Source organism: Tachypleus tridentatus, chromosome 2, assembly GCF_004210375.1.
Source record: "Tachypleus tridentatus isolate NWPU-2018 chromosome 2, ASM421037v1, whole genome shotgun sequence".
Classification (NCBI taxonomy): Eukaryota; Metazoa; Arthropoda; class Merostomata; order Xiphosura; family Limulidae; genus Tachypleus; species Tachypleus tridentatus.
In genome coordinates this window covers 29,048,340-29,076,129 of record NC_134826.1, presented here as the reverse complement: position 1 = coordinate 29,076,129, position 27,790 = coordinate 29,048,340, and the positions used below count along the sequence as shown (strand labels likewise).

At 32.5% G+C, this 27,790-nt stretch overlaps 1 protein-coding gene across 2 annotated transcripts; it reads right to left on the bottom strand.

The window, feature by feature from the left end:
* Window positions 1-92: 92 nt before the first annotated feature.
* On the bottom strand, window positions 93-27,300 carry LOC143240109 (alpha-ketoglutarate-dependent dioxygenase alkB homolog 7, mitochondrial). 2 transcript variants are annotated; one of them, XR_013021577.1, is made up of 6 exons: window positions 26,462-27,300; window positions 21,065-21,238; window positions 17,467-17,591; window positions 10,569-10,746; window positions 6,871-7,084; window positions 93-726 (listed from the first exon to the last, which is right to left on the bottom strand). XR_013021577.1 is itself a non-coding variant. In XM_076481999.1 (5 exons), the coding sequence occupies exons 1-4, from the start codon at window positions 26,852-26,854 to the stop codon at window positions 10,611-10,613; spliced, it is 828 nt and encodes a 275-aa protein (XP_076338114.1). In that variant the 5' UTR covers window positions 26,855-27,298; the 3' UTR covers window positions 93-726; window positions 10,569-10,610. The 2 variants fall into 2 exon arrangements, 1 of the variants encoding a protein (XP_076338114.1); XM_076481999.1 differs by lacking the exon at window positions 6,871-7,084 and having other exon boundaries at window positions 26,462-27,298.
* Window positions 27,301-27,790: the final 490 nt, after the last annotated feature.

Sequence of the window (27,790 nt, the reverse complement as noted above, 5' to 3'; positions counted from 1 at the left end):
ACATTGGGAGAAAATTGTAAATCACGAGCAATTTCTAAATGTTATGGAGAAAGAGGGTAACAGATAAACTGCAAAATACTCAAGTCAATGTGAAGAGTTGATATTGGTCATTTTATTGTTTAAATAAATAGTTGTATTTTTGACAAATAAATTTGCTATCTCATGTCTCTTTATATCACCTTTTTTGTGTTCCATATTTCTTGCAATTGTTTTTGTTTACTGTAAGAGCCACATTCTTTACCTTCATTGCATAATTGTTCCTCGTATATAATCAGCCTGTTAAATGCAAATATTATGCATTATACATGTCACTACAATAACTAGAATCTCATCTAATTAAGCAAAATATTTCAAATAAAAAATCTTCAAGACACACAAATGTTCTTTTAATAGTAAAGAGTGCTAGTGAAGGTTTTTGGTTTTACTTTTTTTGTTTTCTAAGTTGCCATTGTCTTTAAATGGGATGAGTAAATAATATTCCAACAGATAGGCTCAATCTCATACAAGACGACTATCCACTGGACACATCATTGTGGGATTTATTTCAATATCACGATAGAGAAAGGTATCATGAACTGATTCAGCTTCTCCAACATAATAGTGAGCCACAATCATACGATTATCACAATCAGACTGCAGTAGTATGGAACAACATTATTTTGTTAATTTACATTGATGGAGATACTATTGGAGCTTTTATTCAGGTGTGGGTATCAATTACTGCATCTAAAATATGAGAAAAAAAAGAATTTCAAAATTTACACATTTCTCATAATCATGTACTAAGAATTATACAATAAAATTATCATATCTTAAGATATAATTCATATAAATAAGCATACACTAGTCACACAGAAAAAATGTATTATTTAAATGAGGAGGAAACAAGCATGATATAGTAACATTAAAACTAGCCTAAACAATGAAATAAATTAAAAACTGTTACAATGTTGGTTTTCATTTATTTTGCATGTTTTGGTTTCAGCTGTTTTTAGCTATTTTAGTGAATATTTACTACAGAAAAAGGAGAGGTATCTGGTTTAGTTGGTTGGTTGTTGTTTATTGATACAAAACTAGACTATCTGCATCAAACAATGGGTAAAAAAAGTAAAATTGTTAAAATACATAAAAAAGAATCATGTTAAAACAAAACAAAGTAAATTTTGGGAAAAAAATTTAGAGTCAAAAGGGCCAATGGCTACAAAGCTATCTGCACCAAACAACCAGTAAAAAATAAAATAAAAGTAAAATCATTATAAAATATAAAAATGAATCAATGTAAAACTAAATAAACTTTAAATAGCTGGTATAAACTTAACTAGAGTTAGAAAGGCCAATGGTCTTTAAAAATTTCAAAACATGAGTAAGGTAGGCAGTCACCATTGCCAATGACACTGTCCAACGTAAGGGATAAACCTATGTTAAAAAAAAAAAAAGTATAAACTACTGCCATCGCTCACAGGTGTAATGATGGCACAACAGTAAAATGTGGGTTATTGTGACTTCAGTGTCACAAAGGCCACACACTGGTGCATCAGTCCCAGATAAAAGAAAACAATGAGTTAAAAAACTGTGACTAATGTGTAGCCTAGCCCGAACAACTTTCTCCTTCCGATCCTTATGGAAGCAAAATGACCAAAGAGCAACAGAAGTCTTGATCTATAAAAGCTTGTTATCACATTGCTCAATTCAATTTGACTGCCAACTGGCATGGAGCCAAGACTTGAATACAGGACCACAGTCTATGTATGGAACAAGCACGGCACTGATAGCACCAGAGTAGATAGCTTTAGCTGAAGTGTCAGCAAGCTTATTCCTACATCAAGAAACCACAACATGATGGAAAAATCTGAGAGTGTTTGAAATATTTGACCATATTTTGTAATTTAGATAACAAGCCTTAATAGTGGCAGGTGGACGTGGTGACGTAAACATCAAAATTGGGGCACTGGTCTACATCATAATTCCATCTTTGCATGTGGAGATACGCCTCATTGCAGAAACTCCTTAGGTAGAGAAACCAGCAAGGATCTCTGACTCAGGGATGTTTTACATATCTCTCTCAACAATAACTCCTTCCGATGAATTCAAAGTAGAATGAGGAGTAACCTCAATGAGTATATCCACAATGGCCTTTGAATACAAGGAGTTCAGTTTTGGAGTGGATGTTTCCACCAAGAGGTCCCCAGAGCATAGTTTTTTATGAATGACTTATGAAAGTCAGTAAGCCTTTCTAGTCCCTTCTGATTAAAAAAAGGGAGACATTTTCCCAAAAGATTTACCAGATAAAGAATGTAATATCACAAAATGAGGTACAGGTATTGAAAAAGTTGAAGATTGCTGTTCAGAATCTTCAAGATGTAGTCATTTACCTATGGTCTGTTTTTTCACTATTTTATTTTTATTTGAAGTATCCATAATAAAGAAATAATATTTTTGTATCAACTCACCCCATCTACCATGGAGCCAGCTCTTCGAGGTGATGCACTACAATGTCAAACAAGGAAATTAGAGCAATGCCAGGATTTCGTGAGCACTATAGCTAAACACCAGCATCAGACACAATGTCCACAACACCTGTTGGGAACGTCCAACACTGTTATACTCAGTTGACCCTAACCCAGTAGACCAGCCAATTTATTCCTGGAGGCTACTCCAAGACTGCCTGTCTACAGGAATTCAAGGCCAAAGTCGTGTGTTAAGGCTGGACCCCTTAACCACCAAGATTCTCTCCTCTCCTTCAAGGGTCACCACGCAAGGTAAACATGTGGGTGGATGTTTAGCTTCCAGAGGAGGTAAACTCAAAGAACAGAACCTTCTTTGGGAGATCCCTTCATCACGTACATGAATTCACACCAAGAGGGCAGAGTATTGAAGTCCAATTTCCACAATAGGATAAGTGGATCCGAAATGTGAGGGTTAAGGCATACTGACCACCAAATGCAATTGCTCCCCAAAATGACTCACCTTAATCCCAATAACCATGGAAGAAAGAAACAGTAACTATTAACATTAAAGTCTTGTCCTTTATAAAGGCAGGAGTGAGAACACAGAAAACAGAAGTTACAGATAGAACATAAAATACTTGATATCCAGAAGGGAGGAAAAAGCTGTCCAAATTCTGTTCTTCCCAATCAATCAAACTGTGAGCAGTAAGATGGTTCTTTCAAAATGACAGTTAGAAAAGTCATGCTCCTAACCTTTAAAAAGTTTGTACGTATGAAAAAAACCCTTGTGGTGAAATTTTAAGTCATTTGGACTAAATATAGGGGTTGTACATGGAATTTGTAATTTCCCATATGTGGCTTATATAAATGTTTGGAGTTGATTACTTATTCTCCACCGGTATACTTGTAATTTTGATCATTCCAATTGATCATGCTTGGCACTGTACATTTTAAAGTTCTTTTTAATTGTGTACAATACAGCTGTAATTTGGTGTATGCAGACCAGCAGGACAAATTTATTTATTTAATTAATATTATCATTTATTTATTACTTATTGTAATATTTTCATTAAATTCTAATTAATTTCATGTATTTTTCAGATTAATTAATACCTATCAGTGATTAATCATAACAACTCGTTTCAAGAATTACCTTTGCAAACCAGATGACGGGACTGAAGGAACAAAACTTCTTTCTAAAGGATAAGTTCTTTCATTCTTTCTGCTCCTTCAAGTTAAGGAGGAAGAAGACAATTAGGGAAAGTGTCACAATAGTGATCATGCATATGACAAAATTCTGAGAAAAAGCAAGAATTCCAATGATCTGCAAGGATAATGCAATTACTAAAGTAGAGAAGCTGTACTCCATTTATCAAAGTTTGAAGAAAGGGGAAAACAAAAAGTCAATCAAAAAGATACAGAAGAAGGACGGCTTTTGAGACACAAATGTCCAACTTGTCTAAGAGCTTCTTGTCGAGAGAGCTTTTACCACACTCATGAGTAACTACCAAAGGACCAGAGGTTTCGATTTTTAAGAGGTTTCAACATCAGTGGGAGTTCATTTACAGAAATTCATATGCAACTTTAGCTGATCTCACCAATGACCTAGAGCTAGTGCCTTGAGCTGAAAAGTTACTGACAGAGCTAAAAGACCTTTGTGATAACTATCTGGAATTCATAGAGCTGCTATTGGTCTTCATGGGAGTCGCTCCTCCATGGGGCATCCACTTTGTGGCACCTGGTCCCATTCCCCATGCTAGGTGGATGTCCAAGGTAATATTCTCACTCAGAGCTGGCTTTTTCCTGATCAGTTTAAACTTACAGACAGGGAGAAGAATGGTCTTCAGCAGATGTGTGTCTTTACAGTTAAGATGTACCTCAAAGCATGGATTGGAGCATCTCTGTCTGCATCAGCACCAAACAATGACTTGAATCTTCCAAAGGCTCTCCATACCTATGCCACAGTCAACACAGCTGTATTAAAAACTGTTCAAGACAAGTTCTCATCACACTTCCTGTACCTGTAAGAGGAGCTGATGGCCCTTGTTTTTTTTTATCCATCTGTGTCCTCTTCTAAAAAGAAGCTTATGTCAAGGACAGCATAAGAATATGAAGGAACAGAAGATGCTCCTTAGCAACAGACAGTCAATCCAGCAGCTATTGAGCAGTTTTAGCTCTCTGATCTTGGGACTAGAAGGTCTCTATCCTTCTTTGAAAAGCTTCATCAGTCTATGGACTTCCTAGACGAGGATCCAGACACTTGGCCAGCTAGAGAGAATTATAAGGAGACTCTCAAGGTTGTCAACAGCCTCACTGTCACAGATGATCATTGAGTTGCTCTCATTGAAGAGTACAACTGTCTCCTGACAAGGGATAAATAGCAAACCCAGTATCTCCTTCATGTTCTGACAGAACATTGCAGGTTTCTTGATTCCAGGAAATAAATGCTAATCGGGCAACAATGAGTGGCTGGCAACCATGATACCCCAGTCTTTGAGTGGGACCCAAGTGCTTGCATTTTTAGGCCACCAGAAGTTCTCCTGTTTATTATTATGAAAGTATCCTGAATTGCAATATTTATCAAAACTTTGAAGTCACTGTGCAACCTCTAAAACACGATGTATTCAAAAAATATTTCAAATGTAGAAGTTTTACCTCAATACCAAAAATATTAAAGGTTAGGAGTAAAATAATTCAAAAAAGAATTTTGCCTGATGTAGCTAAGAACACCTTACTGAGAAGAAATAACAAGATCATCATCAGTGTGTTCTGAACATTGCATAAAATTGATTAATTCTCAATGCACCAGAGCTGCAATGTTGAAGTGCTGATAATCATAATTCCAAACCTGTACATGTGTTTGGTAGATCCACTGCTACAGTCAAACAAGTTGTAGCTGTGACCACCTGAATTTGTAAGTGCATAAATCTAAAAATTGAAGCAGGAGAAAGGAGAATAAAAATGATAATAATTCTTAACTCTCCATCTACAATGAACAAAAATGACAAATCACAGATGTAACTGACATAAAAAGGAAGTCAAAGAATTAAGAAACTAAAAACTTTTCCTAGTGTTGACAGAGAGCAAAAACATGTATACACAGTAATACTGCTGCATAATCATTTGCATGTTAGTATGTAGATATTGCATGTTAATATATGTAAAGGCAAGTGAGAGTTAAAGCTAGTGGTGAATAAAAAATTGCACTAATAGAAGGCAGTATAAGGAAAAAAAGCCTTTTGTGAGAGAGAGACAAGATATCAAACTGGAAAATAAAACTTTGGGCAATCACAAATTCATAAAATTACTACTTTGGCAGCTTTATACAATTATATTTAGGATGAAGCATGGATTAAATTTTGTAAGATTGTGGTTGTGATTTTAATTCTTCTGAAAGTTATAACTATCAGGGATATAGTTATACAGAAAATTTAGAGATGTACCATTCTATGAACACAAAAATTGAACAAATAAAGAGGGAAAAAATTAAAATTTTAATGGAAAGTGGAGATTGTTGGTTATTTGTAGAAGTGCTATAAAATGCATTCAACACAAAATAAATGCTGCAATAACAAGTACACAAAGTGACATGAGTTCAAAACAGAACCAAACTATTTGTACAGCATGGCTCCAAAAAGTTAACAAATAACATTATGGAAGCTAAGTTAAGTGTCCAAAAATAATATGTTAGTAGAGCTTCATACACATATACAGATCACAATATCAACTAAACTGTAGTTTGTAAATTGGTATAAAATCTATCCAACTAGTACCACTTTACTTGTATGTGCAATTTTTATGCAGCATTTGTTTTACTTTGGGTACTTCTTATAGTAATTCTACAAGTATTCAACAATTCCTACTTTCCATTAACATTTTAATTTTGTTTCCTATTTGTTACTACATGAATACAAACACACATTTTGTGGAGATATAACTACAGGATGTATATATTAGAAAATAAATCACCCACAGCTTAAAGACACAAGACAGAATTAAAAACATATGTAAATGAGTTGCTAGATCATCACACTGAAGGTATCAGTAATCCATGTGCTGCACCAGTGGTCAGTTTGAAAAAATAACTGAGATAGTGAGACTGAGTCTTGATTTCCCAAGTTGAAAGAATTCACCATAAAAGGTGTGTGTCTATTACACAATCTCCTGGATCGAGTTGTCTATGTGACAAAAACATGTGATGCCTTATGGCAAAAGTGTCACTAATTCTGTAAGTCAAAATTACTGGGTTAAAACCTCTCCATGAATAAGATCTGTTATCTACTTTCTCAAAGTATCTCTCACAGGGATACATCCTGAGCAACTATTTCCCTGCAGGCAGAAGCAGAATGGATACAGGATCTACGAGAATAATATCTCTGATTTCAAAACCCTCAACATTGGGTCAAATGTCACTGTTACTTACCTGTGGGATATAAGAAACAACCTGGTCAAAAATCAAACCTAAGATGACCTTCATGCGGAGAGGCTAATTGGTGGCAAAGTATGCAGTTCCTAGTAAGTCAGTAATGTATACAGATGGGGCAAAGATATGCTGATGGATGTCGAACTACTTGGAGTCCCTTGCTCCTTCTTAGACTTGGGGGTCTTGTCAAGATGACTGTGTATCCCCCTCCATTCTATAAAACATATTATGGAAAAATCAATCAAGTACAAAGGTTATTGCTTGAAATACAGAAATCATATTTTGAGCTGGAGATCATCCTCAGTTGCTACTTGAAAGGGAAATTCAGAAGGAAAAGATGAAGAGAAAAGAGAAGAAGAAAGAGGGGAGCTGGGACAAGGAAACAGATGAGGAAAGAAGATCATATAGGTCTGAAACATGTAATAGTGGGGTAGTGAAATTGCCACAGTGCCAAGCAAAGAGGGCCCATACTTGAAAAATGCACAACTTAGTGTCTTCATGCTGCTGGAGGAAACATATTAAAATCTCAACCATCATGCTTCCTTGAATCTGGTAAGGAAAAAATGCAATTGGCAAGCTATTCTTATAAAGTACAATATCAAGCACAGCATGACAAAACAATCAAGTGGAATGAATATAGTACAGAAAAGTATGAATTACAAAGGTGAAATCTGTTCAATATCTATGAGGGAGTGGACAAGATGACTGAAAAAAAAAAGAATGGAATTTTTTATGTCTCTCAGGAAACAGGACCATTGCCTGTGGTGACTTCAATACAAAGACAAAAGAATGGAGACATTTTTGATAGATTGTGTAATGCAGATCTAAAGGTGAAATAATTGAAATATTAATTCATTAAAAGAGAAGTTCACTACTTAAAACACAAGGTATAAAATCCAACCCGAATAAACTGAAGGTATGCTGAAACTATTAATTTCTAAAACGTGTTAACTCTTCTCTACATGGGTTTACTAAATTTCACTGATCTTGTAACCATGAAACTATAACTACTATAATTTTGAATGTAGTGAATTTCTCTTCACTAAATTTGACAAACCTTTAGTTAGTATTACAAGTCTGCTGCATACCAAAAGTGAGATTTTGTAGAAAATATTTTTGCTGAAGGTATGTCTTTAAACTTACAGATGTTCTTTACTGAGTTAATCTGAATGAAAAGTGATTTTCATTCTTTTCATTTGATGACAATGAAAAAACCATGACCCAACTAAGTAAATGTGTCTTATTGTTACATGTCCAGAAGCTAAGAAGTGCCATATGTAGGTCCACAACAATATAGGTAGAATATCTTGGAAAGGTAGATGGGGGGTGGGCTGACAAAAACAACTTTTTAATGAAAGAGATATATAGAATGATATACATCATGTTCAAAAAGTGCAGGTCACATGAAGCATTCTATCTCCCATCACAAAATAGCCATCAATTTTTCAATAGTCATAAACTAACCCAATGCTATTGTAACTGTTAGTCCAGTGTGAATAATGTCTTGTTGTCCCATACCAGATAAAGTGGAAGATACCTTCTTTGATGAATTAATAATTATGTTGAATCGAGTACCTTTTTTTCTGCTGATTTAGTATTATTGTTTATATCAGGTTAATTAATTTTTGAATATTTTCAAAACTGATTAATCTTTGAAATACATATATGATAGCAATAATATACAATTTCATAAACAGATGTTATATAGATATACAATAACTGGTTCAATGATGACTGTAAAAATACAATTTCACTTCTAAATTTTTAAATAAATTTTTTTTGAAAGAGATAAATGAATGAAATGAGTTGAGAACTAAATAAATTACTAAATATGCATTAAAATAGAAAAATTAATAAATGATATATTTTGAATAGCAAAGTCTGAAAAGTTTTAAAAAGAATGGATGTTATATGAAAGAGTGAATATAAACTCATTTAAATTAGTTCAAGTGAAATAAACAAGTTGACTATACTTATAAATAGGGTAGTTGTTACTCACATGAAACAAAGCCTCAATTATTTATCCATGTGTCACATAATTATTCGGAAATGGAACAGAATTTCACGAGATCACAGCAATTACAAAAGAAGCAATGATACCATCAGAACAAAGGCAGTGATAAAGAGTATATTTCACTTTGTATAAATATCTGAAGACCATGTTTCAAGAAGATATATCCTGAATAGAAACATTTGAAGATCCATTCATTTCTGACATACATTTAACACTTTCCCAGTGAGTTTATTCTGTTCATTCATGATTTATGACAATCACTGTTCAAATACATAAAGTTAGAAACTGTCTTGTTAAAAAAATTAGTTAAAAAGGTGGAAAAGAAAGAAACAAATGTCACAATTTATGCTAATTCAGCTTACCCTTCATCAGAAAGTAAGGAAATAAACTGAATTTCTGCTTAACAATCAAACACTGGTAAAGAATTTTGAATATAGTTTTGTCTTCAAGTCTTTACATGTTCTGCATTAATTCCTGTATGCTGAATCAGAAAATGATATCCATTTTTCTCCAGTACAGATTTTTCACAAACCATCATATGTACTTTTACATAAGTAATTCATTTTCACTGAAATCAGGTAACATTTTGTAACGTTGAAAATGTTGACAACCATTGGCAATTACTTCTCCAGTTCAATTGCAATGAAAGAATCTTATCAGTTATTCTAGAACCCACAAGAAACACACTGATAGTATATAAATAGTTAATAGGCTGCATGATGTCCCTTCTGGATAATATATGTTTGTGTGTGAACTTTTACATTATTCATTGTCTTTAGAATGTTATTTACTTATTGCTATGGTAACAAGTTGTGTAAATGACAGAAGCATAATCTGTTGCTGTTTTTTTTTATAGTAAATCTATAGTAAATTTGATCTAAATAAGGTTTTTTTTATTACTTGTTTGTAAAACTCCTTTCTTGACAAAAAAAAAAAATTAATCTGCATAGATGAATTATGGAAAATTCATCTATTAAAACCAAAACAACTTTTAAGACATTTAAATTCACAAGCTTGTGTTATTAATAAGCCAACAAAGTTTTAATATAAATAACAACTTAGGTAATAATTATCAAATGGCCATAAGAGTAAAGAAAACAAACACTTATTAATAACGTGTAACACAGTAATAATGGAGACAGGTCAGCTTTCTAATTTTTCTGAATCTTGAAAACTGTGCAGTAATTTAATTGAGCTTTGAAACCAAACTAAATTTCTAGACAACAACCATGTACTTACTGGAATGGACTGTCTTAAAGAAAATGAATGCAATTATATTCAGACTAAAAAGTTATATTCATACCTAAGTATCAAAACATAGCTAATAATTATTGACAAGTCATATTAGTAATGATCAGAAAGATCTCTTCTTCAATGGTGATCTTGTCACTGATGATGTATCATGTATATATGTAAATATAAAATCCAATAACTTAAAAAAAGGGTAGACAAAATTTATGTAATATAGTACTTACTTATTTAATAGCTATTACAACATAACCAATCAGTTCTCTTCCTAATATTTTTCTCCCTAAAATTAGCACAAACTATCACTGAACCAACACCATGAAGAACAGCAAATTACAGTTTGAAAACACAGCAGATTCACAGTTTTCACTGCAGTTAACACATAAGATATAAGATTTTAATCTATGACCAATTAAAAGTTTGAAATAAATCCTACTTTTAGCTTAACATTCCTCTTTTCTGAAAAACAAAATAAACATCATGAAGCAGATTCTCCTGAAGGCTCATTCCTTAAAATAACAGAAATTCTTCTGTGTCGATGAATAATTTCTCCTTTGAACACTGACTCTTTTTTCCTCAAAATTTCATGGGTATATTTATACCTAGCAACATTTCTGAAAAATACATGTAAATATAAAAATTAATTGCATCGTCTGTGCGTATATACATACACACACACACATTCTTTACAAACCAGAAAATGGAACTGATATATAAAAAAAACAGGCTGAGACACCATTTAATTTTGCCTTTTTGTCAGAAACTTTTTAGAATGCAATTCATAGCAATGCTACTATTACATGTAAACTCATCAAAAATTTAATATCATACAGCACTTTTCTAGAACATTAAAACACATTTTATAAGATCAAAGATGAAATAAATGTAAGTTACTTCTGAAATGGCACAAACCTCTCATACACAAATTCAATTTATAATAAAAGAGCAATTCTTAGAGAAAGTGACTATCTTAGAAAACAAAAACTTTCCTTAAGAACTAGATAAGTAAACATGTTGTGACTCTATGTCATACTGAATATTGTTTCATGTTTTGTTTTCTTGTCTATCTTTGAAAGGGAGATTTAATATTATCACTAATCAATATGTGGATGGCATAGTAAAGTGAAATGACACTCAGAATACTGACTTCAAGTTTGACTCAGAAAATTACTGTGTATTATGAATTTTAATTTATTCTTTCAAAACAATCATCAATGCATTTTTTCAGTATCATAAAAACCTTGGATCCATAACTATGTCCTATTTGTCAGAAATAGTTAAGAGCAGAAAAAAATATATATTTTCAACATCTTACATGTTTTGAGTTCAAAATAACAAACACATAACTTTTAAGCCTGGAAAACCTTAAAAGTAACTTCTAATTATAATGAGGTTGTACTCTAATGGCACCTTGAATTTTCTTGTAAGTTAAACATCTGTAGCAGTGTTTTCCAACTGTATACTGCAAATCATGAATTAATGATTTTACATATATGTCCATTTTACAACAGAATTTTAGAAAAGTTATATCTGAGAAAAATGAATATATGAAATGCATCATTTATATATCTTAGCACTTCATACAGTACCAAAGTGTATTCTGTCCTGTTACTCTACCAGTCAGTGTCAGCCATGAGATTGCATCACAATATGCTCTAATGAATTTATAGTTCCTGTACTAATACGATCATGTGTTGAAATGAACTTTCATAAGATGCTGTGGGAGTGCAGATGGCTCTTGTGCAGCTTTGTACAAAATTCAAGAAACAAACAAAACAAGATGCTGTGGGAGATGGAAGAGGTCCCACACAACATTTTTATTAAAGCATATTTTCAGCTGGAAAAGGTCAGGATATACTAACATTTTAACAACTTTACTCGATATAATCAAGTACAGTGTATGAACAAGTGTTGGAGAATCATATTTTAAAATTTAAATGTTAACATAAACCAATTACAAAGCAGCTGAAATAACAATGAACAAATATAATGGATAACCAAAATATATGTTTACATATTTTTTATTTCTTATTCATTAATACAGTTTCCTTGAATTTTCTTTTGCAGTTATTTTTCTTTGAAATTCTGTGAAATGAATGATTATGTTAAAAAATGTGAGAAGGTACATGAATGCACTTGTTTGTGCAAATAGTGAGTTTTATGCATCATGATATTCATTATTAGTATTTTAATCATAAAAAACAATCATTTGGAACTTATTTGATAGAATACTGCTAGTTTTGTTTCAGGAATAAAAGTAAATTTGATCTTCCCATTAATATTGTGTTTTTCACAGAAGAAACCATATTTTAAGAGCATAAGAAAGACCAGGAATGTAAAATAAAAAGAAAGTATTGGTGTCTTTACTTAGTTGAAATTATCTGGAACATCACATTGCTCACACTCATGAGTGTTAATGTTAACATTTTCCACACCTGAAAATGCATTTCTGATAAACACTGTTTATTACCTTGCTTGTGTATGTGTGTATATTTCCTTAGAGCAAAGCCACATCAGGCTATCTTATGTGATCACTGAACGAAATTGAATGGAATTCTCTATGTATGCCAAAAGCCTTGAACAAATTTCCATCCATACACACGTTTGCATATTGCACAAGCCTATGGTATAACTGTCATAAAGCAGTTGTTCTCCACCAATAATAGATAACATGATCTTCACGAGTGTTAATTTCTGTGAACATCAGCACACAATCACAGGATCACTGTTTCCTCAACAATACCTGTGGCAAAATGCTCCCCCCTGTGAATTTGGAATTTTTCTATTCTTTCAGTTGATTTCCTTCTTTATATCTTTTGGCATTCCTTTCAACCATTTATAATTTTGTGTTCTCTGTCATCACCACATTTGTTTTATTGTTTCCATTAAAAAATTGAAAGGTCCATTTTGATTACTGATATCCACTCTTTACTGTGAATATGCACAGCTACACATTTCTTCTCTTCAATAATCCTGTGCATCTGTCACAAAAGCAAGTGGAATAATATCTTTTGCCAATGATGTTACAGCCATTTTGCTTCCATTAACTGGTTACATTTTGCTTACTTCTTCAGTTTCAGTCTCTCAACATTCTGTTTCTTTATCTTCAGTAATGATTGCCTCATCTATAGATGATTTTGAACAACTTTTATCTTCTTCAGCCTTTGCTTCTTGTTCCTCCCTTCTTTGCTTCACTTATTATTCAGGTATTTGCCATTCTTTTTCTGGATACATCAGGATACATCTCTCCCATTCCTCATTCTCTTGCTTCTTTTCATCACCCTCTCTTCCACAGGGTTAGCCTTTGCAGCTCTTGGCAGTGATTATCCTTTGAAGCCAATCCTCAGATTTCATCCCATTGGTTCTTACCTCTCCCACATATGTAATTTCTCTTTTGCAATGATCCTTAAGTTCTGAAAGTTCTTTCGCATGGTCTTATTCTCCACTTTCATACTCATCTTCCTCTTTCCCATCTTCCTATTCCCTACCTCCTTCCCACTGATCCTTTTCAACATCTTCGAAATGTAAAGTTCTGTTTGTTGACAGAGAGGATTGTATAACTTTTCTCTCACTTCTTTCTGGGCTCTTATTCTCATCTCAGATGGAAGAATGGTGCCTTTTCATCAACGTGCCATCCCTGGATTGTGTTCACATTGTTATTTGATCACAATGGATACATCTTTCAGTTCTGTTCCTTACATTCTGGTATGGCCATAGCTCCTTATGCTTTCAACTGAATGATGCATTTGTTTACTCATCAAATACATATTCTCAGCATTTCTAATTTTATATGAATGACTGACTTCTCTTGGCTTCATCTTGTCAAGATTCAGTAATTCATTCACTTCTTTTGTAGGAACATCTTCCCTAGGCCAGCTGTTAAATCTTTCCAAGTCAATTATAACAAAAACTCAGTATACTATTTATCTAGGTATTTTTCTTTGTTTTGCTGAGCAATTCTCTGTTTGTTTCCTTCATAAAGGTTTTTTTTTTATTTTGAAGATTCTCACTTCCTTAAAATACCTTGCATCACATACAATGTACTCTGAAGGATATGCTCTTGTGTCCCTATCTTCCCCTCTACATCTCTCTTCTCTACTGTGATGGGTTGATAACTCCAACATGACCCAAAGTATACCACCTTCTCTTGTATCTTTATACCTATGCTTCTCTTTCCAGTTAAGGGCAATTCTAAATGCAATCACTCTCTTTGTGGTCTAGTTTTGGGATGAGTGTTTGCTGCACATCAATATTCTGGAGGTGGGTGCAGCTTGTCAAGATTGCTAACTTTTTCAATCATGGTTGCCCAATCACATTATGATGATACACTCAAACAGCTATACAATAATTTCTTACACAAGCCAAAGAAGTGCCTTCTCTTGAGACCTGTGTGTTCTCATTCTAAACTTCCTTCTGGTAGTGGTTTACTTATCTTGTCTGGACAAAATTTATGCCATAGAGTGGTCCTTGCATCCTTTGTTTTCTTATTGGATTTGTTCCTATTTTAGATTCTATTAGATAATAGCATTTATAACTCCCATTAAATCTAAACTCCCCTTCTTTTTTACTCCTCATCCTGCACTCAAACACTCTCTATCAATGCTCTAAGCCAGGATTATTCCAATCTTTTCTTTCACACCTACCCTCCACTTCACCTTCTTTCCTAAGTATTCTCTATCATTTTAGACAGGTTGCCAAGATCTTCTGGTTGCCCCTCCTTCGGAACTTCACTTGTCAACCAGGGAAACTCTCTGTCTTTAAAGGTTCTTCTCCTGTCAACTGTCATCCATTTTTTATAACAGATTATTGCTCCTTCATATTCATGCATGGAAATTGTCCATTTCCTAGTGAGAGATATAGGATTTTCCTCCAGAGTAGGCAATTTTTTATTTCATTCTTATGGACTTTCTATTTCTACTCCTATCAATGTAAATGTGCCATCTACAGTTTTTACATCTCCAATGCTCTATTTGTCTGAGTCCTCTTGCCTCCTTTGTTACCTTGTTTTTGAACAAGAGCCACCTTGACTCGACTACTGCAGGTTACTGAGAAGCATTGGCTACAGCTTTCTACCTCTTTATAGGAGACAATTATTTCCTTTTACCTGTTTACACCTTTCACTTTACAGCTTTCTTTATTAATCTACCTCCTTGTCCAGTCCCTCTTCCAAACTAGGACATTTATGTGATTGTTCATACACCCTTTGAGCCTTTGGCCTCCTGCTACTTGTATCATTTGTCTCTCAAGACATTTCCTTCTCCTTGCTTATGCTTATTGTCTTTCAAACATGTACATCTTGGGTATCCCTTATACTCTTATCATCAGGACTAGCTGATGCTATTTATAAATTGGTACTTTCTTCAAAATATCTGGGCTGCTCAGGATGGCAATTGGATATTTTCTCCCATCTCTCTATTTCCGCAGTATGTTATTGTTTTTTTTTATCCCAATCATCTTTTGTGTACAGTACTGGCTACTTCTGCTATCTTAATAAGACTGAATTTTTGTGGAAACTACAACTGCTAATTTTTACATGGTAGACATAATCCTCTTAAATGAGTCTGACTGCCATGCTTTTTTTGTGTTTCCTCCAACCATATTTTGCATATCACATTCTTCCTTCTTTTTACTGCTAATTTTTGTAAACAATTTTACAGGCTAGTATGAGTACTATACCTGACATATTAATTTCCCTCTACTTATATCACTTGACAATTTCATGTGCATCTAGGTTTTTACTCCCTTAAATTATCATTTTCTTTTCTACCCAGAGGCTCTAGCATGGTGATTTTTTGATGTTGAATTTTTTTGTTATTTTCATGTCCTTCATAAATTTCATGGTACCTTCACATATGTCCATGATTTTTGTACACATTTCAGTGCATTGCAACTTTTTTAACAACAACAAAAACTCGCACCAACCAGGAAGGAAGAAACAAGACTTTCTGGAATCAAATGTAACATGAAAAACTACACCTTATTTCCCTTCTGCTTGATGCAATCAGACACTGTTGAATGGCTAGCACAAAATCACAAGGAATACTGACCTAAAATTTGGAGAAAAATGGAAAGCATAAACCCATCAATCCCTAATCAGTACCCACTGGTGAGGTGGAGTTTTCTGCAAGACTGCTTTGTTTAGTATATCTCTATAATTGACATGGCTGCTTCTGCACCTTTTACAAAAAAAACAGACAGCACCAGGTTCAGTTCTGCCCAAAACCTGGCTCGTGTTTGCTGTCTTTAATTGTAACAACACACTGCACTGTCTCTCAGTGGCTACTTAATTCCAGATGATTTTAACTGAAGACAGTGGTCTACACACACACACACCCAAACAGGTACTCCTTCCCTCTGCTTTTTTAATGGGACATGGAGGATTTTTTACTTTCCCAGTTTTAAATGTCTTTGAAAATAAATTTGCCTACATTAGTTAAAACATGTATTAAAAATTAATCAAACTATAAAATAAAAAAATTAAATTTCCTTAATCTACTTCAAGCAATACTGAAATAATAATAATATTATTAATGTCAGTGATGCTTACAATTTTATGTTTGATATTAGAAATAAGCAATAACATAACTACTTGGAAAATTACTAAAAAAAAAACTTTTTTTATTACGTGAAATGAAAGTTTAGTAAAACTTATATGTTCTGTTATCATGTTTGTTACGTCAATATTTTGTGGTCAGAAAAACAAGAATGTATTGATAATTTTATGGATACAATAATAAAAAAAAAACATAAGTGATATGTCATAACACAAATGATTAATGATATGCAGCTAGAAATAACAATATTTGTATTTTGTTGAAAGGATTGCTTTACTTCTATATCAAGTCATGTGATGTTGCAGTAGTGGAAAATGAAAATATCTAACTTGAGTGTTTAATTCTTAACAAGTTAAACAAGAGTGGCCTAACAACAGGAATAATATAATATAACACTCTCATAAAAATTAAATAAAATTCCTTTTTGATACAAGAAAATCCAGAATTGAAATTAAGAATTTTGAATGTTTCTAAAAATTGAAAAATTAGGAACATGGTCAGTATGTCAGGTCTAAGAAGGTCTATGATAATGCTTTATAAATGTAATAACTATTCCTTTCAAGTTACAAAATACAAGGCATTTCACTCATGCATAAAAAACAGACTTCAGCTTTAATAATGTTTTAGAGCTGTAATTCACTTATATACACAAGTAACTGACTATTGAAGTTACGTTGGATTCAGAGTGAAATAATATCTTGACTTTCTGAAAATGTCAAGTCAGTAAAAACACAATACATCATCACTAATCAGGAATAGAACATATATACAAGTACTTACTTCATTACATACAAGGACCTCCTTTTCAGCATAACATTCACCCAATTTTCAATATGGCCTTCTTCAGCTAGCTTCATGACAGCATCTGACAGTAAGCATAGGCCAGCAATGGTATCTCCACAAAACTATCCATACAGAAAGTTTAAATTACCACTACTGGAATATAATGAATATTAATACACATGTGCATACATTATGCACTCTTTATCATTACACTCACAGTGATGTAGTTTAAAAATAAATGATTAATACATGTTTATACTCCTACTTGATCTAGAATATTCCATACATCAGTAAATATTCTGATGCAATAATACCCAATTAAATCAAGAAACTCAGAAAGATCTAGCAACATGATGCGATATTTTTACTACTGTAAATTGCTAATTCATAACGATTGAGCTATACAGCAAATGACTCTTAAACAGTTACATAAACAAACTTACCAAAATCTATTGCTTTTAAAAATAGCTAAATATGACACCCTCACTATACAAATTACCTAAATCCTAATACTTGCATTAAACTTAAAGTTGTGTATATATAACACATTTCCTGGAAGTATTTTTCTCCTCACTTCTTAAAATCAATAAGATAGCTCCTGTTTTGGCCAATGATTACAATCAGAGGAATTGGATTCATTCTTGTGACAGCTCTTCACATTTCTGAGATAATTATGATTTCTACTGTTGCTAAGATGTATCTTTGGTTGCCTTGACAATTCTCTTGTTTTCCTTTTATGCTATCCTTCACTTTACATAGTGTTCTATTTTTGTTTTGCTTTACTCGTCAAGGAAGGTTTGTCTTCATCTTAACAGTTTCTTTCACTACATGATTCCACAAAACTGTTCCTTTCTTTTTCCCTGTATTTCCCAGTTTTGCTCTTCTTCTATGCTTCCTCTCTGGAGATTAAGTTCTCTGAGATTTCTGTTCATTTCCTGATACACGTTAGCAATTGTAATCTTTTACTTATATTTTTTCATAATAAGTTTTATACATGGACACTGTTTTCTTCTGTAATTAGTGTCAATATATATGTTAGACTTTGTCAACAAACTGTCAACATGTAAGCTTGGTTACAAAGTTCAATCTGTTATGTTTAGTCCAGATTGTTCCAGGTTTACCATGTGTTGACCTTAGATTGAAGGTGTTAAAAACAACTCACAAAATGTATAAATTTCTTAATATAACTGCCTGATATAGTTATGTTCTGCCTTGTTGTCATTGTGAGGACTCAATTATGTCTTCTAAGTGACTTCTGTAATTTTCTACTCAACTATTGATGTCTCTCACAACCACAAGACCATCTTAAAGAATTGGTCTTTATCAGTAAAGATTGCTAACTAAAATTATCTGATTTAATCATGATTTTATTTAACCTATTAGTTTACATGACTCAAACTGACATAACTGTTGCTTATAGATTATTAATTACACTGAGTAACTCATCCAGCTATAGTCAAACAGACTAGTTACAAAAACTTTCAGATTAGAAGTACTGGTTACTACACAAAAATTGGTTGGCTAAATTTCAGATGATGATGTTATGTATCAATTTGCAGTTTTTTGCTTTTACCCATTGAAACTGGCACTACTTTTGCATATAGTGATTTAAAAAAAAAAAAAAAACTTATGTGAGATGTTTATAATCATTAATTAGAAAGCTTCCTGCCAAAGATTACCAATGGTCAGGGCTCTTATTAATGAAAAGGTACTTGCAGAGATCCTAAAAGTAAATTGGACATTCAATAGTGTAAGAAATAAGAACATTTAGGTAGCAGGAGGCACTCAAGCTTCCTACCATGAGATGTAGTATAAGTGTGTGTGTATACACACACACACACAGTTTATTTTCATGCATAGAGAACAGCATCATAATCAATGTACGTCATCTGCATATGGTAAAAGATTAGTCTAACTTTGGAACTGCATCTCAGCCAACAATGGTGGTGAACCACATAAAATTTATGGTGCTCTGGCTGCTTATACATGGGCATTCATTTGAGAACATGTCTTATTAAGCAAAGGATTTGTCTTCCAGCAAGCCAGTGACATCAAGCAATCAGCAAATTGAATGAAAAGAAGCTTTATGGTATAGAGGCTGATGAAACATGAATTTCAACTCCATGAGTCACCACAGTTGTATCTCAAACTTTATTTGTGTCAAAGTTCACACAAGTGGGTTCAATTACTGTAGAACACCTGTTGACAAGACAGACAATTCTCATTATCTCTATTAAGTTGTGAAACTCAATTAAAATATTGCATATTATGGCTAATCACTCACATGCCAGTTAACATAAGCATCTTGTTCACTGAGGCCTGGAATTTTCTAATTTTCTATGAACTATGCAAACAGTGCTATAATATAACAATATTCACTTAAGGAAAGGAGAAGATTACTGAAGATTTGAGCTTGATGTCAACAATACTACAACAGTTGAACCATATACACAACGTACAAATCCAACTAAGCTACACAACCAAATTTATCATAACTCCGACCTTCAAAATAATTACTGTTAACTCTTCTTAAGAAAAATAAATTAAATATTAAATAATAATTCATAACAAAACAGTTTTGTATATCCAATATCATTTAACTGATTTTGATAAGCAAATTATAAAGCTACAAACCTCCACCAAGAGTAGTGTTGTATACTAATGTAACTTGTGACTTCCTCTGTGGTATTCTACCTAACTATTACTTAAAATCTAGGCAAAGAAATAAGCATGACTTGACAGTGGAGAGAAAGTGTGAGAAATGTGAGCAGAGGTAAATGCCAGTCAGAAATAAGTTTTCAATGCAGTTTTCAAACACAATATTTCAGTTTTCCTAAATTTTCCAAAAGGTAAAGCAACTGAATAAATATAAAAGTGAAAACCCTCATAATTATACTCAGTCAGCTTTATCATACTTTTACAATAAAAACTTCCTTAAGACCACAAGTTTATTTTAAATATTTTCAGATCCTGAAGGAAACAATTTTTTGACAATACTTTCATTTAAAAAAAAGGAACTATACCTTCAATGAATTAATCAGATTTGTTACATTTAAAACTGTTAGTAACAAAAAAGAAAGAAAAGTTTATAAGGTTCACAATGAGATCCCTTAAAATAGCCTTCTTGAATGTTATATACATGTTTTTTATATACCAACACACAAACCATAACTTTCATTTTGTGAATATAACTTATATTTTACAATGCCATAATTTTTAATTTATTAATCATTTAAGCTGCCAATGCATTAATTCTTGAATGGGTTTTAGGTAACAAATATTTAGTGAAGCGTATATTATACTTCTACTGCATTAATCAAATTGCTAAGTTTCATTACAATTTTTGTCATTCAGAACAGCAAACAAAACTTTATTTTTGGTCAATGTGTTTTCAAAACATAGACACTTTTATTATATCTAAAACTGATCAAGGTAAAAATATCAAAAGCAGTGATGATAACATTGTCAGTATTCGTGTGATCTTGCACAACAAAATTTCTACACCTACGCACCTCCTCATCAATATAATTTAAGCAACACAGAAATGATGTAAGCATACCTGTATGCATTACTAAAACCAAACTTTTGTTCTCACCCTTATGCTATCAACATGAGGTTTGATATATCCATCCTCAGCTAAATCAAGAACATGTACATGTTTAAGTAGTGGCTCATTCCTAGTAAAAGCCACCTGCTTCACGCGCTGAAGTGTCACTTCATTCTTTTTATTCCATTTTAACTTCTCAGTTTCTCTGTATCCATGGATGGCCTAGCAAAAATTGCTTATTAGTATACCATGAATATGTTTCATGTGAAATAAAACTAAATTTTGAACCACAAATGTATCAAAATATTTGTAAGTTAACAATGAAAAGACAAATAACTTACTTTCATAGATTAAATGAATGAGATTAAAAGCTTGACAAAATGTTGAATGGAAGTACACATTTAATAAGGGTAGAAGTTGGATTTCACAATTACGTGTCAATTCATATCCTAGACAGCTCCATATAGATGTGTATTAGATTAATCATGTAATTTGATATAGCAGCTTTTAAGATCAAAAAGTATTTTACCCTTGATTCTGAGGTCCACAACTGAGCTTATAATAAATTAGTACTGTAATGTAATATACAGAGAATTAGAAGCCAACTGGTGTATTAGAGTATGTCCACCTTCCAGGAAAGTGAAAACTTACACCCAACCTTTATTTTTAAGAAATCATTAAATCTGGATGATTAGTAGAATATGCTAATCAATCATTGTTGGGGTCATTCAATTAAAATATTATTCTCATATGAGACCTGAAGAGATGAAATAAATAAAAATAGCACTAATCAGGACCACTAAGTTTCACAACACCAATCAATTAAGATGAACTCCTTGAATTAATTTAAAATAATAATGAATAATCATAACAGCAATATTTTGATTACTTGAATAGTTAGAATGACTGAGAGCAATAATAGTTATAAATATTAAACTGGAATAATTTTCAAAACATTTATTAAAAATAATCATAGTTTTGAACATTAGTTATTTTACGTGACTCCAATCCAGATAATTAATGCTCATAGATAATTTATTACACTGAGTAACTGATTTGATCACTCACTTCTTCTGTAAGATATTTCCATCTTTGGAATCATCCTTCTTTAACAGCTCTCCTATAGGTACTTTACAATCCTTTCAGTTATAAAGTCAAAACTGTTAACACAATGGCTCCCAAGCCTATTTTGCAAATACTTTTCATGGTTTCACTGGTCATTTTACAATTACTTTCTTTAGGAAGAGAGTATATGCAGTCATTATTTCCCAATCAGTAAGCAACCCTTCAGAAAAGAAAATAGGGCATGATTCACTGATGGGTCATGCAGGTCTCACTGGAAGACTATCATGATTCACCTGTGAGTCAAGTGGGAGATAACATGTTAATAATACTCTAGGTATGACCTAACTAATGACTTATATAGGGATAATTACTATTTTTGACTTGTAGGCAATATATTTATTGGTACACCCTAATATTCTATAAGCTACAGGATAATACCTCAATATACCGAGTGACCTGTCTACCACTAGTCCAAGATCTTTTTGTTCAATTACACTACTGTTTACTGTATTTCCATCTACATTAAACAAACAATAAATGCAAAAAAGTGCTGCTCCACTAGCTTCATGACAGAAAATGTAGGCCAAATATAGGCAAATTATGAATGACTTGATGCAAGGATGTTTTATCTTGCAAACCTGCTTATTATAGATAAAGTTGCATCCAGTTGTGGAACACGTGGACATTGTCTCTATAAGGATCTTTAAATTCGGGTGACAATTATTACTCACAAAGGATAAAACCTTTCTGCTGAGCAAGCCTAAGTTATCAATACTGTCAAGATATTAAGTGAGGGATTAAAGAAGAAGGGGTGAGAAAGTCACAGGTTATTACATAAACTCAGGTTAAAAAAACATGTCAAGATGTATGACCTGAAAAAGTGCTAAAGCTCAAGCTATTGACACCAAACTAATTTAGTTTGGTTTTATTCCATACAAACTACAATTTAATATTCTATCTATCACTTAAGAAATCTCAAAGAGAGGAAGGACAAGAAATACTTATTTTTAATGTTACTTAAATCTTAGATCACTGTAAGAAAACTACTAAATCTGAACTTGTATAAGAATCATAATTTATAGATATTTATATCTGAATATGTTATATACATCAACATTTACAGCATCAAACTGCTCATAGTATTGCTGGTTATAGTTGTTTTACTGGAGCCTCAGCAGAGCAAGTGAAAAAGGCTCTGACAACAGCCAAAAGCTCATAATAATGACCAAAATTTAATCCATCAAATGTCCTCATACAATATCTCTAACAAAAGGGGGAAAACAACAACTTTCAATAACAAAACGATTCTACATAGTGAATGTTGATGTAATTTATCTAATTAAGAAATGTAGCAACTTGTTTCACTTTGTTTACACTTGAGTTGTACAACTTAGCCAGATCAGTAATACCTTCTAAAGCTGCTCAGGCAATACATAGAGATTATGGCTCCATCTATGTTATTATAAGAATGACTAATCACACTAAACATAATAAGCCTTAAACTTGACAGGTTGGTCTGGAGCATCAATAAAGATGTCTAGTGTAAACCTTGGTTGTCAGTATTCAGTCCAGTGATCCACTAAAAAAGATGGTTTGACATAAGTAGACTGCAAGTGCACACGTGTGTTTGTAGATGTGTGTATTTAGTGTTAGATAAAGATGGTTCACTTTGTGTAAGTTGATGGAAAATGAAGACAAAAAAATTAAGTTAATAAGGAATTTAGTGTTCCTCTAAAAATCATACTTTTAGTAAATATCTTATTCTTTAGTACACCCATCTGACAATTTGAAAGAATATTCAGTTCACTCAAAGACACCACATATGAAGTCATGATTTCACCATTTTTTTCACTTTCATTTCAACACGATGCATCAATTACATGCATGTTAAACATACATGATGGTGCTTCTGCAAGTTTATCTTTGTAACACATATTTTACACTGCATGATTATAATATCCAACTACCATTTAACCCACTTTGGACAAGAAATAACATCCACTGACAGAATAAAGTCAACTTAATGCTCATTCTATAAGGAACAGAAACTATGTGGTGAGAGTGAATTTGTCCACCCACAATCACATGATCTTCCTTGTGGATGAACATAAGAACCTTCTACACTACTGCATTCCCTACTATATGATTATTTTGTTTGAATTAAGACACCAACAGTCAAATCCTGCTGTTTCTGAAGGAAGTTGTGCAATTTCCATATATATTTGTGCTACATAACTCTGCTTCTTAACTAAGCCACAATTTCCATCTTTTCCTGAAGTGCTTTGGTAGGGATTAATTTGTTCTGCTATGATGATATTATCCATACTTTAATCCTGTATATATTTTAAGTAGTATATACAAGCAAACATAATAACCAGTTTAAGGAATCTAACACTTTGGCAACACAGAAGGCCCAGCATGGCCAGGTGGTTAAGGTACTCAACTTAATTCCTAAAATTCCTAACATTAGAGTAATAACAACTAAACTTAATATTAATTTCACTAAGCGTATCTTTAAATATGGCATTTATCATTCACATTACTGTACAATTCATCATGCCCTACGTCCCCCGTTTCCAAACTGCTTTTGATAAACATTGAGGAAATAGATAAAAATAAAAGGTAGAGTTTTTACACATCCTTAAAGGTGTGTCTACACGGACAACCTCAACAGGCAAGAGTCCCTTGACCATGTGTTGTAATAAAATTGGCTTTTTGAAAATGAGAAACTGAAATTTAATTTTGTTTCATCTCAACATGAAGCAAAACATTAATCTTTATTAAACAATGATAACTCTTCACCAAATAACTGGTCTCCTTTAACCAAATGTTCATTAGTGGTTAACAATAAATCTAAACAAGTGCATTACCCACTCTCACACAACTGTTGTATCAGTATGCTTATTAATAACAGCCCTGATCTCATTATACACTTTCACATTGAGCTCATTCATTTGATTAAGTAACTTATAATAGCTGCCAAGTAAAAACTTTCTATCCTTGAAACAAATGCTTGTAAACACTATACAGGGTGGCCCGTAAGTCCCTACCCATCTATATGTTATATTCAATTATGCATGTATTATGTTTCTTAGTTTTCAGAGAAATATGGCCGATGTAAGCCCATTTACACTTGAAAAACGTATTGTGACAAGTACGTGGGTACATAAGTGCAATGAGAATGATGGGCAGCACACAGATACACTGGATATATAAGATACATGGATGGGTAGGAACTTACGGGCCACCCTGTACATTCTTTTTCTATAAATTTGTGTGTCTTAACTCCTAACAGGTTACAGTTCATTCCCTATATAAGTAGCTCTTCTTCTTTTAAAATGTTTACTACTATTAAATACTCATATCCTATAAAACTAAGTAATTCCTATTACCATTAATCTCCAAATCTAAGTCAGTAGGTCTCATCATGTTTAACTTTATCTTTTCAGACTATTAATTTATATTCTGAATCATTTTCCAATGTTTTTCTTGCCCCAGTTATCCTATATTTTTTTATTACCATTTTCACAAGTTTCCTCACCAATATCGTTACATCTAATCAGCTAAAGTAGAATCCACCTATAACAATTTATCCCTGCAGGAATTAATCTAAGATTTCTGCTAATAGGAGTTAGAAGAACCTTTCCTGCAATCATGAAACCTTTCACAAGAAATAGTTTTCCTTGTCATAAGTTATAAGGATTAAGAATACCTTTATTTGATAATCCATATGAAAAGAGGATCACAGCCCCATTTACTCTGAAAACTCTACATGTCCAACCAGCCCACTTGGTTAAAAACATACATCTAATACTCTTTCATGTAAGCCTCCTGTTGAGTAACTTATTTCCATACCTAACTCAAAAGAACACTTCTAAAAGTCCATACATCTATATCTCTGAAGTTCTTTTTATTTATGGATTTTAAACAGGTCTTCTGATTTACAATTTTCAACATCACTTGCTTCTACCTGCACTACAAAATGTACACTCAGTTTATTAAAAGATGGAAATCCCACTGAATGATTGGTGTTGGATTATCATAATTAGCCTTACAGAGGAAATGTTTGTTTAAACAATTATAACTAAAATGTTTCAGCTCATTGATATACATCAACGTTGTACATTGCCTTCATGATGTTAAAAATCATGTAGGTTCAACAACGATAGAGATGTACTAAAAACTTTAGATACGATCATGAAATTAAATTTACTCTCAGTTTATTTGTTAAGCCATCACATTAATATAAATACTTACATGTACTTTTATTAATTTGGCAAGGTTAATATACAAAATATGTCAGCCATTACACGTTTTTTACCCTCCGCTATCAATGCCATGGTTTCTTTACATTTTAGATTACAAAATAAAGGTACTTACATCATCCCAGTGATCATACTCGTATCTTAGATTTTTCATATAGGGTTCTATCTCATCAATTATATTTTTCTCTTCTTCTTCATTCAGAAAGTCTTCATAAACGACCATATTGTTAGCAATAGTTGCTACAATTTCAGAAAAACTTCCTTCGAGGTAACACGGTAATTTATTATTAGTAACGTTTGTAACTCCATTAGAAATTCTAGTAACACTTAAACTTGAAGAAATTGAATCTGAAGAAGTTTTAACACGTTCTTTATCGAAGTTTAACGTTAATGCTCTGCACAATTTATAGTTATTTTGAAGGATCAGTCGCAACCTAATTAAATTATTTCTTTGCATGGAAAATGCATAAATATTATAACATCTCCAAATGCAACGTGTTGAAAACATGACTGATTATGACCAAGCCTGTCACAGGTTTTAATGTTACTTCTGTCATTAACATTTAATTTTAAGCCTCGTACTATCACAGTCTGAACTGACTTAAACACAGAAAACACACAGTTTCGAGACAGTGATGTCGAGAAAACCTAACTTGTAGAGAAATATATATGCAAAAACGGCTCGTTTGGGTTGAGAAAATATTTTACAACCCAAACGAGCCGTTTTTGCATATATAGTTTCGAGACAGGTTGATTGGATAATGAAAAAAAGACTTCATTATAAATCTACGACGATATATTCACTGAACATTTGGTAACTACTTTCGTAATACTAATGCTTAGAAATACAAAGTACGACAAGGTAAGTTCCAATTACAATTTTGAAGTACCACGATATTTAATAATTTCACGTCTTTATCACAGTCATGTTGATCATTAGATTCTCAGTGATGCATCTCATGTAGTACTTATTTTGTACTGATTGGAACTAAATACTTGAGAAAAAGACTTTTAGAGCTTGTTTTAATTAATTGTTTCTTTTTTAGTTTAAATAATTATAAGTAATATAAAATTTGCAAAAATTCAGTACGACATTGGGATGGCAATGCCAAAAAGCACAGAAAGAAGGTTGGAATTAATGCATAAAACCATACAAAAACCACTACAGAAATATTTACAAAATCTTTACAAAAATAACTTTTATATAGAAATAAATAGAGGATTTCTGTCAGTTCCATTAACTTAGGTTTGAATAAAAACATTTAAACAAAATAGTGCTATACAGTTGTTAATAACCTGAAGTTTGTAAGATTGGCCCGGTACTTACTACTTTTGTAGAAATCTCTGTACGGCTTTGCATATTCATCTATATCTTGTTTTTGTACTTTTAGATACTCCCATCCCGGTATTATAGTTAGTTTTTGTAATTTTATTATTATTTGTT

What these genes read in the sequence shown, in the direction of transcription:
- LOC143240109 (XM_076481999.1), bottom strand. Translation starts at nt 26,854, where the DNA reads ATGTTTTCAACACGTTGCATTTGGAGATGTTATAATATTTATGCATTT. An exon ending in AGTATGATCACTGGGATGAT is followed by an intron (nt 21,239 to 26,461) that starts GTAAGTACCTTT and finishes AATTTTTGCTAG; the next exon opens with GCCATCCATGGATACAGAGA. An exon ending in AGGTCCTTGTATGTAATGAA is followed by an intron (nt 10,747 to 17,466) that starts GTAAGTACTTGT and finishes TGTATTTTTCAG; the next exon opens with AAATGTTGCTAGGTATAAAT.